Genomic DNA, 13,566 nt, shown 5'->3' with positions numbered 1-13,566 from the left:
AGGGAACCAACCACCTGGCTTCTATCTTTGTAGATACTGCTCCCTGGAAAAGTTGCTTTTTTGTTTTACAGGATTTCTACTTTGCTTTGCATCTCTAGAGATTGTTTCCCATGCAACTAAGAAATATTACTGCAGTGCTTATTTTTTCTTATGCTTTTATTGAAGAATCACTCTGATTTATCTTTTACTCCACAGCAGTGCAGAACTTTACATGCACGATATTATAGTAGTCACTTTGCCTGAGGATCTCTGCACACTTTATAACATGGTTTCCAAGAGCCTTGCCAAACACAGGAAGAGAGAGTGAAGCTTTAAGGTTCTCCTCGGTGCCAAAGCAAATTGAGCAATTTGTATGTCAGTCTCTAGCAGAGTGGGAAAGAAGGTTTAGGGTCTCCTGGGGCCCAAGGGAGGAGGGAAGACATGCCATGAGCTTCTTTCATAGTCAAAACTTAGGTAAAAATCTTGGAGGAAAAACGGTTACTATGTAATGGAGGAAAGAAGCAGAAATGCCTTTCCTTGGTGATGAATCTGAAAACAATGAGTGGTTGAATTTAAAGGGAAGGTAGTTTTCCATGAAAAATGTCCCCCTCAACTTCATTAGATCCCTGCTCATGCAAGGGTAGGAGTTGGAGTACTTCTGTCTGCTTCCAGTATATTCTATCTCTAGATATTCTATTATTAGTCCTGTGAATGTAGTCTAGAGAAAAAGACCCGTGTTCACTTTTGTTTAAAATTTTATTTTATAAAATAACATTTCCTTGCATCTGATTTTATTTATTACAATCAATTATTGCTAAAACTTTTTAGGTATGTGTTCTATCCCACTGGTGTGGATTCCACAGGCCCACTCATCACTGTCACTAAGATGGGAGCCCCCAGTTGATGGGGAGCTGAGTTATCACTCACTGTGTCACCTGTCACTGATGCTTCTATTCATGCCCCGTACATGCGCTTAGCTCCCATTGTCATATTGGCAACACTTTCAAGTATTCAAGAAAGGCATTGTTGAATGTTTCTAAGTTATAGCAGATCCAGTTGAAATTGCATCTAAGATCATTCTTCCTGTTTATGAAGAAAATAAGTCAGGAGATTGAAACTTGATGTCGACAGCACACTATAGCTTTGTTTGGGATTTCGTGCATTATTTTCCTCCAGTTAGTTATGAATTGAGATTATTAATGGACATTTATTCCTCACCAAAAGGGCATTTAGCTCCTATGTGGTCAAAATCAGCATATTGGAAGAAAGGAGACACTCCATCTAATAACTGACTTCAGTAACCCTCACCTTCATTGAGGCGGTTAATTGACAGTCTTCTTTGCACACTCCCTGTGATCCTGCCCCAGGAATTTGCAGAGGACACTGTGCAAGCGACACAATAACGCTTGTCTGCAAGCAATATGCACAGATGGGAGACATAATTAGACTCTTTCTTTTTGAGAGATCTACATTACTTCAACAGAAGGACCCAACAATTCTGCTGGACTCAGACTGAAAGCTATTACTAATAGACATACTTCAGACAGATTTCATGATTACTAGACTTGTATGGTACAAATGGTTATGGTGAGCTTCTCAGGCTCCCAAAAGACCGCTAAAACTGTCAGACTTAAATAGCACTCAAGTTTTGAAGTGAGAATTAAAAAGTATGATTCAGTTTAATATTTACGATTGCCACCAGAAAGTGCTTCTTTGGTTTTCCAAAATCAATTGGTCAAATGGCCAGCTGCCGTTCTCTCGACAGACACCTCCAATCTCATCCTGTATGATTATTCAAGGTTTACAAAGGGTAGGTTTCACCATGGTGACATTATCACATGATTACATTTTTTCCCTACATAAAACAGTGAATTTCGTAAAAGAAAAGACCTCATTTCTGAATGTTAACCTTTCTGAAAGTGAGTTTAATTTACAGGGTAAATTTACATTGCTATTATGAGACTTCACTCAAAAGATTGGGTGAAAGCTTAGAGAATTCAAACTTCCCTGAGAGCTTTCCTTATAAGTACTGTGCACTGGAGTGGTTTATCCCATTAGGAACTGGGTACTGAGCAAGAGGAGCTCCTGCTACCTGGCAGTATTTTTTCCAGAGCAAGGCCAGTCCATCTTGACCGAATGCGCTCAAGAGGCAAATCACAGCAGGTTGTAGAGATACATGCTCCTTTTGTTCCCCAGAGGGCCTAAAACCCTATCACTGATTTTTTTATTGTTATAATTGTTCTGCTTTATTATTAGTTGTTGTTAATCTCTTCCTATGCCTAATTTATAAACTTTATTGTAGGTATGTACAGGAAAAAAACCTGGTATATATAGGGTTTAGTAGCCTATATAAGGCTATATAAGGGAAGACTACTGTAGTCGTCTTTATATTCATCATGAGTAGATATTTGACAAACTACTAAATGAAACTATGCCCCCCATTCCTCCCCAAGTCTATAGGTATTAGTGAGCAATGGGATTGCAAATGGAGAGTTACAAGTTATAACAGGAGATAAGGGAAACCAATCGGAAGACATGGGTTTGAAATGACAAATCATTTGGCCCAAAGGGGACTTTGTATATTGACCTATCGCTGGTATTAACAAGCAGTGCACAACCTAGTCTTAGAAGCTGTTGTGTTAGTAGTTGGAAATTCTTTTCTGCTCCGGAAAAGAACTGTTTTGTAATCCTTTAGTTTTTCTTGTGAACAAAGCTGCCCGCTTTATGTGAGCAAAACCCACTCTTTTCAATGGGAAGACACTTGCTCTGTTTTGGGCCTTGGGATGGCTAAGTAATGGAGCAGAAAGTGCAATAAATTTTGACTTTAAAAAAACAGAATTTGATAGAACTGTGATTGTGCTTCTAAGGAGTACACAGTGTAGCAGGATTTACAGGTACATGCATAATTAATGAGAATGTAAGAGAACGATCTATTTGAAGCACATGGAATGATATTCAACATGACTCATTAGGGAAATGCAAATTAGAACCACAATGTCAGTGTGATACTTCTGTACACGTACCAGAATGTCTAAAATTGAAAAAAAAAATGACTATACCAAGTATTGGTGAAGATGTAGAGCAACCAGTGTTCTCATCTATTGCTGGTGGGAATGTAAACTGAACACTTTTGTAAACAGTTTGGCAGTTCCTTAAAATGTTAAACATATACCTACCATATGATGTAGCCATCTTACTCTTAAATATTTACCCCAGAGACGTGAAAGCGTTATCCATACAAAAAGTTATACATAGATTGCTCATACCAGCTTTATTTGTAATTGCCCGAAACTGGAAACAACCCAGATGTCCAATGAAATGGTAGGCAAGGTGTATTTATTTATGTATCTATCCATACAATGGAATATCACTCAGCAATTACAAGAATTAGCTATTCATACATGCTACAAAATAGATACGTCTCAAAATAATTATGCTGAGTTAAAGAAGTCGGATAAAAAGTTGAGAAACTTTGGGGAATTGAATTAATATGGTACCAGCAGGAATATAGGAAGGAGAGGAAGAATTTCACTGTTCTTCAAAATTAGAATTGATGAGGCTTGGTTATGGATGATGGCTAGATGGGGCATGTACTCTTTGACTTACACTCATGTTATATATGTTTCTCCATGTGAATTATCCACTCTTTGGTGGTAAGCGTAACGTGAAAGCTGGCACTTAAGTATATAAGAAACAATGAGCTAATTGTTTAATGTTGATCCTGTGATAACTTCAAGACTGCCCCCAACCCACCAAAGAAACATCCAGTAGGCAAGCTATCAAATCTTGACTGTGTAAGGAAAATAAATTTGTTTTGTCTTTTTAATAAAAACAAGTATAGATAGCTAACAAAAGTATAGTATTAGTGAAAGAAAATGAAGAAGAAGACAAAGAAAAATGGGATTCCTAGAGTGAGTCTTATTGAGAAGAGAGAACTAAGGGTTGAAGGCAGAGAGAGGGCAAGGAAAGAAATAGACTCTGCTCAGATACCTCAGGGAGAAAGAACAGGGAACCGGTTTGGAAAGCAGCAAACTTTATGGACACCATGTTAATTTAATTTGTCTGTCATTCTGGCATATGTTAATTTGTGTGGTTGGATGTATTTGGTCAGTTGATCCGAAGTCTGTAATTAAGTGCAGCTCGTAAGAGGCGGTGGTCAAGGACACAGCTTTCAGTGATTGTATTCCCATCTCTGACCTTAACAACCATATAAGCTCTCTGAACATCTGTTTTCTAATGTGTAAATGATATCCCTCTCAGTTCCTATGTCTTAGAAATATTGTATTAATAAAACAATTAAAATAAATGGTATATAGGGAGCCCTTTGCATTGCTTCTAACCCATACTAAGGGCTCGGTAAATTGCTCTTCTTTTTCTCCTCCTTCTCCTCATTATTATTGTCATTATTATTATAGCTATAATTATTAGGCACCACCATATTGTCAGTGACAATTGGAAAAGACTTTAGTCTCCCAATAAGCCATTAAAAACAAGGGTACATTTTAGTGTTTATTACCAGAAGTTATCATAATGTTAGGGGAGCCTAAGTGATTTATTTACATTTACGATTTCATTAGTATTTTTTTATACAGTGTGAACAAAGGAGCATGGTTTAGTGAGGAAGCAAAGAAACAGAAATTTAGTGACTTTGGTCCTGCTTGTGGGCTAATTCCTATTTGGTTTAAGGCAAGTAATTTAAAGTTCTTGCCCTTTAATATTCTCAGTTGAAACAGAAGTGAATATTAATAGTCACATAGGGCTATTAGAAATGCCTAAGTAAAAAACAAACAAGCAAACAAACAAAAAACATACAAGTTTTAACACTATCAAAGCACAGAACTTTCTAGAAAGATAAATGGGGTGCATAAGTTAGTAGAGCTCTGTAGATGAGACATGAAGCTACCAAGAACTTCATGCCACATTGAAGTTCATTGATACAGCTAAGTTTAAAAATAGTTACTATCAATGGCTTCTATTACACGTTATTTCATCTAATAAAAAATAGACCCTACCAGTTCCAATCCATGGTTGCATGCCTTTCACTAGTAATGATTACTTTTTATTTTAAGTCAGCAGCGTTCTTCTTGTCTTATTTCAGGCTTTGTGGATTTGACCCTCCACGATCAGGTCCACCTTTTGGAGTGTGCCTGGCTGGAGATCCTCATGATTGGGCTTGTCTGGCGCTCCATGGAACATCCCGGGAAGCTCCTGTTTGCTCCGAACTTGCTCCTGGACAGGTGAGTGGGCTGGCTGCAGCTTAGAGGAACCACACCCTTTATAATCCCCAGTTTATTCCCAAAGCTCTTTTATTCAGTACTCCATGAAGCTTCCAAGAACTTTATCAGGTATGTTTACTCTACAAATGGGTGAATTCCAGCAATGGAGGCCAGTTGAGTTCACAGAAATCTACGAATAACTTTCTGCTAGACATCTCCCCAGGTCAGCTCTATTATTTCTGAGATATGTCTGTATCTGCATGTGTGTACTTATACCATGTCTGGTATTTTCATGGTAAAAATACTTAGAACCTGTTCAGATGGATATATGTATGTATATATACACATATGTATATATGTGAATATTTATAAAACTATGAACTGTAATTGTCTTTGTGTTGCAGAAAAGAAATGATGAATTAACCTCCCTTTAATTAAAAAAAAAATTTTTTTGGCTTATATACCAGCAAACCACAATAGCCTTGGCATTTCCTTCTCCCATTTTCCCATCAGTAAATGAGGAAATTTGATCAGGGTTCTGAAGGTCACTTCCAGTTCTATGAATGCATAAAAGTTACTTGTTTATTTTAGAAAATGAAGATTTCGCTTTTCCAATGTGCCAACTTATTTAACATCTTCTATTTGTATTGACTGGGAATGTGAGTCCCATTGTTCTTTCTTTTTCAGTCATTTCTTAGAGTAATAGAATTAGACATTATTCAACAGCAGCTACCACGGAAGGCATCCCCACCCCCCATCTGCTGTGCTAAATGCTTCAGCTGTATGATTTCATTTAATTATCACAGCACTCCTAGGAAGCTTACCATTTACATTTTACCAGAAAAGGAGCAAGTTTCAGAGACATTCTACTACTTGCAAAAAGCATCAAGCTAGCTAATATTGGAACCAGGATTGGAATTCAAGATATTTGGCTCTGGCACACTCCTCTTGCCTCCTGTCCTGTGCACAGGTTCTTTACACTCTTTCCTTCAACGATGTCTCCTTTGGTTTGCTGCTGCAGCCTTTTGTTTCCAGGTATACCATGTCTTTGTGGGCCACAGTACAATAGGAATGGGAAGGGACCATCTTCTGTTTCTTGCTGACCCGTTTTGCATCTGCTCAGCAGTCCTTGGCTTCCTGGTTGGCCATTGGTGAATCATGGCACGTGTCTTTGTATCCATCAGAGCCACGTGACCTTCCCATCGCCTGGCCAGCCCCGGGTTTCCGTACACCTGCCAAGGCCCCTGGAGCAGAGTAACAGCAAAATTTATTTAAGCACTGGGGAATTGTACAAGTGTCTGCTCCTGTTTTGTCATTGTTTGTTTACTATAGCTTTTGAAAAACAGTGATGATGTCCAAGAGGCAGATTTTGCAGTCCATGGAATATACTCCCACATCATAGTTTCAGAAAATCATTGAGGATGGCCACTAGTCTTGCTCCTGAGCACTGCCCTCATATCATATCCTGTCGGCCTTTTAGAGGATGTCTGTGCAGTGCCGCTCCTTTCCCCTCCCCTCCTCTCTCTTCCCTTCCTTTCCCCTTTCCTTCCTTTCTCTCATCTTGTCATTTTTTCCCCTTCTGTATCTTTTCTGTTTTCCTTTGCTTTTTTCTTTTATTCTTCTCTTTTCATCTGTCTCTTCCTCCTCTCTTTTTCTTCTTCTTCTTTTAAAAAATACCTCCTGTGTACAGTAGTGTGGTTCTGTGACCAAGTTATAACAAATTTGCAGATGTAAATCTTAGACCACATACGTGTTTGCCTGCTTCACATTAGAATGTGTCTTTAATGCTTAGGGGTTTTGGACGTTCATCACTGAACCGATCTGCTTCATGATTTACCATTTCATCCATAGCTATTTTCCAGGGTACACACTCTCTGAGAACAGTCATCGAGTCATTGCATTTTAAATATGACTGGGTTTGTGACATTACCTCATCCCAATGAACTCATTTTGCCAGTGAGGTGATATTGCCTAGGATTTCATCAGCCACCTGTTTTTCTTTCGTTTCCATAAAATCTCACTGTGGTTAATTTTCTCCCGTATCTCTCACTGCAGTATGAGTGAGTAAAAGTCCTCATCTTGCTCCATCCCTACTTTCTAAAACTCCAGATTTAAAGTTCCTACTTCCTCTAGACTGGGTTCTCTCAACTTCTGCACTATTGACGTGTTTGGTTGGCTCATACTTTCTTGTGAGGGACTGTCCTGTACATTTTCGTTTGGCAGCATCCCTGAACCCTACCGGCTCGATGCTCAGAGCACCCTTCCTCCCCAGTGGTGACAGCCTGAAATGTCTCCAGACATTTCTAAATGTCCCCTGTGTGAGGTGGGAGGGAAGGTGCTAAACTGTCTGTGGTTGAGAACAACTTCTTTAAGACTCCAAATTCCTCACTGAATACATCACCTCCTGTATCAAGTTGTCCCTTTTCCTTCTTCTCTATATTAGTGACATGGACATTCACCGAGACACTGAAGCTGTAAAGTTTAAATTAACCAGATTGTCCAGTTGACTATCAAGTCATTTCCGAACTGTTTCTGAAATCTATACCTCCCCTTTCTCCATTCCTCTGCCCTGGCACAGGTTTCTGTTGTTCCTTCCCTCAGATTACTGTCTCTCCACTACTGTCTCTCTTCCCCAGCCATCACCCTTCTTTCCTTCCGTCAGTTCCCCACCGTTTGTAAGCTGTGTTTGTGATACTTCCTGATTTAGCTTTCATTGTCTCTCTCCATTCTTTAGAAGGTCCTATCTAAACTTCTTATCTTGATAATTGTGAATCCTTATTTAGGCAAGTGTCACAAGGACAAATATCAGCAGAGCTGATCAAAGGATGTAAATGAGGAAACCAGTGGGTCCAAAAGGGAGTTCTGGGATTAGGTGAACCTGGGGAGCTCTTTCTTGATCCAGGCTCAAAACACCTGGGTGCTGAATTCAGCATGACTGTCCTGAATGGAACTTTACATGGCAAGTTTTCCTCCCACTGCTACTGAAAGACTTCTACGTTTAGGATTCCCTGTCTAAATTTTATCCATTCTTTTAAGGCTCATTTTAGATGTCACTCTTCCCTGAAACCTTCCTTCAGACTCTCTCCTCTTCAGGCGGAAAGGAACCTTTCCTTTGTCTAAGTTCTCATTGTGTTGGGTTTGTACTTCTCTTAGTCTCATTTTGCCATAAGTATGTGTCACACGGGGCGGCCTGCTGGGTCTCTAGTCCTGCTCCCCATACAAGAACACAGGATATGGTGAACCCAAAAAGGAACACCCACGGAGCCATAGGTAGGGGAGTCATACCACTATAGTCTCGCTGGAGGCTGGATTCACATGACGTGCGACCTGCTGTCCGCTTTTCTGCCAACTGACCAACTCCCATCTCCAGCGCAGCCGCGGCAGTTATATCAGTGGCCAATTGGCTAACCGGCTATAGCTGACGGCCAACTAGCCACAGCCGACGGCCATCTACTACCCGAGCCAGCACCTTTCCATGTGAGGCCGAGAGCCTGGAAACTGCTCTCTGGGGCTCTGTCCCCACAGTAAGTTATAATTGTATGTCTTATCTTCCTTACCAGCTCATAACCTTCTTGTGGGCAGAAGCCAGACCTTGTTCGTCTTTTTGTCACTGCCAATCTTCAACGATTCCCAATAAATGTTTGTTGATTGCACTAGCCAAGGTCACCTGGGTGGTTTGTGACAATCACGAAAATCCACACCTTCTGATAGTCATCTCAGCTGTCCTTGTGATCCAACTCACTCACTTCTCGTTTATTGTTGCTCATAATTCCTGGTGTGTCTCTTACAGAATTTGCAGAAGGTAATATCCATCTGTTTTGGAAGGATTTTTTTTCAGTTACTAAATGCATTTAGCTTATGCTTATACTTCTGCAAACCTGTTATGCAACTTTTAAGTTCCAAACAGGGATAAGCATGAAATCGTATTTTTTTCCCTAACTAGGCCCCCACAACGGAGTAAAATCCTTGATATCTTAATACATTTAAGTACACTTAGGTACATGTTAATGATTAGAAAAGTTTATAAACAAATGTAAATTATGTAAATAGTAAAAAATATAAAAAAATATGATTGATAATGTAAAATTTTCTACACTTTTCTAATTATTAACATGCACCTAAATATTATGAAATTTCAGATTATTAAATTATCATCTTAGTGTTAGAGGATAACTGCTTTCGATGACATTGACATATACTCATCAGTAAAAAGTATTGTGATCAGCAGCCCTTTTGATATTTTATACGTCTGGAAGATGGCTTTTGAGCGATAACTGAGAGCGTTGTTTATGTTTTTGCCTCACAGGCTGGCAACTCCTTTGATAATATTCAGCTCTCTGATTAGCCTAATATGTTGCATTTTCCCATCATATTATACACAGGAAACACTTTTTTTTTGTAATAAAATGTAGAAATCCATTAAGTTTCAAAGCTAAATGTTTGAGAGCTGGTAAGCAGAAGATGAGTATTAGCCTTATCATTTTAATGTTCGCTCAGGCTTAGTGACACTACCTTTGAAAAGTCAGCCACCTCCATAGGCTGCTTGCATCTGCATAGAAATAGGGAAAAGAGAAAGCCAGAAGTCAAGTAGTCCTGTCATCCATGGATTACCAGTGTTGCTACCTGGAGACGGGGGTTTGTCTCTGCTTAATTATAATGATGTCCTGGTCTCACAAACCTTTGCAAATCCAGGCATTGGTGCTTTCCAAGGCCATCAGGAAGATAGTATTTACCCCAGTCTTTCCTTGTAATTACTCAAATGTTAGTACTGGCAGGTGGGGTTTAGCGATCATAGGAACATTAAAAACCTACTGGGTTGCCATCCTGCCTTTGTGAGCACAGGACATATTTTCCGTCTTGCGTCCATTTAAGAAGAGTTATTGCCTGATTTAATCCCTGATGACAACCCCTGATATCTTGATTCTATTAGTGTATAACTTTTCTGGTAGTCATATACTTGAAAGCTAATTTTATCCTTGCTGTGCTTAGCTTACCCACAATGTCCAGTTCTTTCCTGTGTCCTGCAGCGCTGAGTTCCAAGCACTTAATGCATTCCTATCTTCCCGTGGAAACCAGGAAATAAAGGATATTGTACTCGTAAGGTATAGATAAAGAACACAGTAATTTCTTTCAGTGTGTATGCGTGTGTGTGTGTATGTGTGTATTTTATAAGAGGAAAGTTAAAGATAATAAGAAGGCCTGTGAAAGTAATCAGGAAGTGGAGAAAACTTATTTCCATTCTAGCACCTAATCCTTTGGTGTGTTTTGGCACCAGAAAACACAAAATATGTCCTCTGGGTCAACTCCGAATGCACCTCTTCGTTTAGTCCTGCTTGAGTGCTCACCCTGGAAAAATATAGACACAAAACAGAGGCAGAAGTATTCAACTTAGATCGTTCGTCATGGGGTCTCTGTTTTTGCAGGAGTAAAGTTTGCTATTGCTGAAAGGCACATGTGATATTAGAGGAAACTGTAAATTGCCTGTTCAGTAACACTATCCAGTTTCCAAGAGATTGTCTCATTCTGTTTTGCAGGCGCCATCCATGCTAACAAATTCTGAAAAATATTTGTGGATTTCTCAGTAAAGCCAAAGCACTCCCTTTTGACTTCGATTCACTCTCAGAGGACAACAAAACAAAACAAAAAACAAAAAACACACAAACAAGAAAAAACAGAAACAAAACCTATTCATCCATTTGAAAAGCAAGGCTTAATTCAAGCAGAATATTCCCTCTACCTAGCAACTGGCCAGAGGGTTGTTGATCTAACTTTCCATCGCTCCTGCATCAGGATGCTCTGCCTGTAGGAAGAGCGACAGAAAGTTCTTTTACTTGCAGGCATGGAAGAGGAGTAAGTTATCTCCCTTAAGAGAGAAACACCTAAAGAACATTTTGCCGCTTCTATTAAATAGTAAATGATAAATTCATTTGAAATTGAACACAAAGTCATATTCTGGAGGAAAGAATTCTTATTTTAGGTTACTTATTGTAAATATTTCAGAAAAAACAAACAAATAAACATGAGAATAAAGCAATGTTTCCAGGACACTTTTATTGGCTTTTTTTATTGACATTTTTTTCCCTGTATACATTGATTTTTTTCTGTGTAAAACTTGATGTAAATTCTTTGCAGATTGTTTTTTTACTTGGAAGAGTAAAAAAATAGAGTTCTGAAGTAAGTTGACAAATTCAGAATGTAATCCATCCAAAGTTATCTCAGGCATGAAGAGGAAGACTTTCCCGTTCTGATTTCTCCCCTTTGAAAAATGTGTGCTACACTGAAGGGGAGAATTTCAATAGTTGGGGGAGAAAGTGGTGAGGGGGAGTGAGTGATCTTTCTATTGGCAAAGTCAGTCCTGGGCAGGAGACAGTTTAGTTATTCCAATAGCTCTGCTGGATTCTGTTCATAACTTTCCAGCAGTGCTTTGGTTTGCCCCATGTATATCTCAAGAACTTGATTCATAACCTTTTTTCACTCTACCTTATAGAATTGGATGAAAAAAGAAAGGAAAGGAAGCAAACATTTGTTTAACTTCTTTAATGTGTACAGTCATGTGCTTAGTTATTTTCTATACTTTGTATATTTCATCCATTGTAGGAGAACACAGGTAGCAAAGTTCCAGCAGTTTGTAGTCTGACTCCGAATCCATTGATTTTTTTTCCAATTCTGAACCCTTAATTACTCAACAGCAGATGCCAATCGATTGATTCTTAAAAGCCTTTGGTTTAGTGTTCTGACACATCTTGGAAATATGAAACTATAAACCATAGAGGAGAAAAACTGAGACCAAAAGAAGGGAAAAGTTAGCCAAACTCTCATTATTACTGCTACCAGTAATTGAAAATGAATCAAAGTATCTATTAGACTAAAAACCAGTTGCATTTTATATACTTTAAATGAGTCAGTTATGTGATGTGTGAATTGCATCTCAATAAAGATATTAAGTACACACACACACACACACACACACACACACACACACACACATTAGAATTTCAGGAAAAGTCAATTTGACCAACAAGACTATCAATCTTGAAAGTGCTCGTAGGGGTTCTATCGAAAAAGGTGGAAAACAAAACATTCAAACCAAAATTTCTCCTTAGAAACAAAAGCAATTAGGTAGCATTATATTATACAGCTTGCTAAGCCACAAGTCTTTAACTCCTTAAGAGGAATAAGCCTGTAAATAGTAAGGATCTGCTCAATATGAAATCGCTCCAGAGGAAAAGGCATAATTCCAACCAAAGACTTAATCCTGTGTAGGAGGTTAATTTGACTTTTCTTGCATTTTTATATACCTCATTATTTTTGTGTTTGCCATATATTATTAACAATGAACCATCAGCTTAATTGATTTCAAACATAATCAAAGTAATATTTTTGACAGTTTAATTCTAAAGTATCTTAATTTCATTTACGTCATACATGCTACACAGGGAAAATCAAGTAATCCACCTCCTTATCTGCTTTAATCATAACTACCTGTCCACAGTTGGCACTGGGAAGATCCTCGTTTGCTTTAGTGAGTGCCGTGAAGTCCAACGATAAAGGGAGATGGCCAATTTCAAGTCTGTGCTAGTTAGGATTCAGTTTAAGTCAACTCAGCAGTTATTTATTGAGTACCTCCATATCTCTAGAGTTCTGCATGATAATGGAGATATGAAAGAAGAGATGTGTAAGAGGCAGACCTGTCCTCAGGGAATTAACTGTCTAGTGGTAAAGTCATATTAGTATACAAATGAATTCAAGAAAAAGGAAGCCATTATAAGCAGGCCTGCATGGCACCCTACATCATTCATGTCTAGTTTATCTTTCTCTATCACTTTCTTTTGTAAATTGAAATTTAATTGACATATAACATTATATTAGTTTCAGGTGTGCAACATAATGATTTAATATATGTATATACTGTAAAATGATCTCCACAATCAGTCTAGTTAACATTCATCACCAAGATAGTTACAATTTTTTTTTCTTGTGATAAGAATTTTTAAGGTCTACTCTCTTAGCAACTTTCAAATAAACAATGAAGTATTATTAACTATGGGCACCATACTGTACATTACATCCTCAGGACATATTTATTTTATAATTAAAAGTTTGTATCTTTTGATCACCTTCAGCCATTTAGCCCCACTCCCACCCCACCCCCAACTCCCACCTCTGGCAATTACCAATTTGTTCTCTGTATTTATGAGTTCATTTTGTTTAGTTTTCAGATTCCACATATAAGTAAGATCATCTGGTACTTGTTTTTCTCTGTCTGACTTATTTCACTTAGCATAATGCTCTCAAGGTCGACTCATGTTGTCGTAAATGGCAGGATTTCCTTATTTGTGGATGAATAATATTCCACTGCATATAGTATATA

At 38.4% G+C, this 13,566-nt stretch overlaps 1 protein-coding gene across 1 annotated transcript in view; it reads left to right on the top strand.

Annotated features, from left to right (window-relative positions):
- The window catches only part of ESR1 (estrogen receptor 1), a 362,043-nt gene that overhangs the window by 294,381 nt on the left and 54,096 nt on the right, over window positions 1–13,566 (top strand). The window contains exon 6 of the mRNA XM_081044705.1: window positions 5,078–5,216. Within this exon, the coding sequence (XP_080900831.1) occupies window positions 5,078–5,216 (139 nt within the window). The remainder of the gene's footprint in view (window positions 1–5,077; window positions 5,217–13,566) is intronic.

The sequence above is a fragment of the Rhinolophus hipposideros genome (assembly GCF_964194185.1).
Source record: "Rhinolophus hipposideros genome assembly, chromosome: 3".
Classification (NCBI taxonomy): domain Eukaryota; kingdom Metazoa; phylum Chordata; class Mammalia; order Chiroptera; family Rhinolophidae; genus Rhinolophus; species Rhinolophus hipposideros.
The sequence above is the reverse complement of the archived record's forward strand: the minus strand, read 5'-3'. Positions and strand labels throughout refer to the sequence as shown.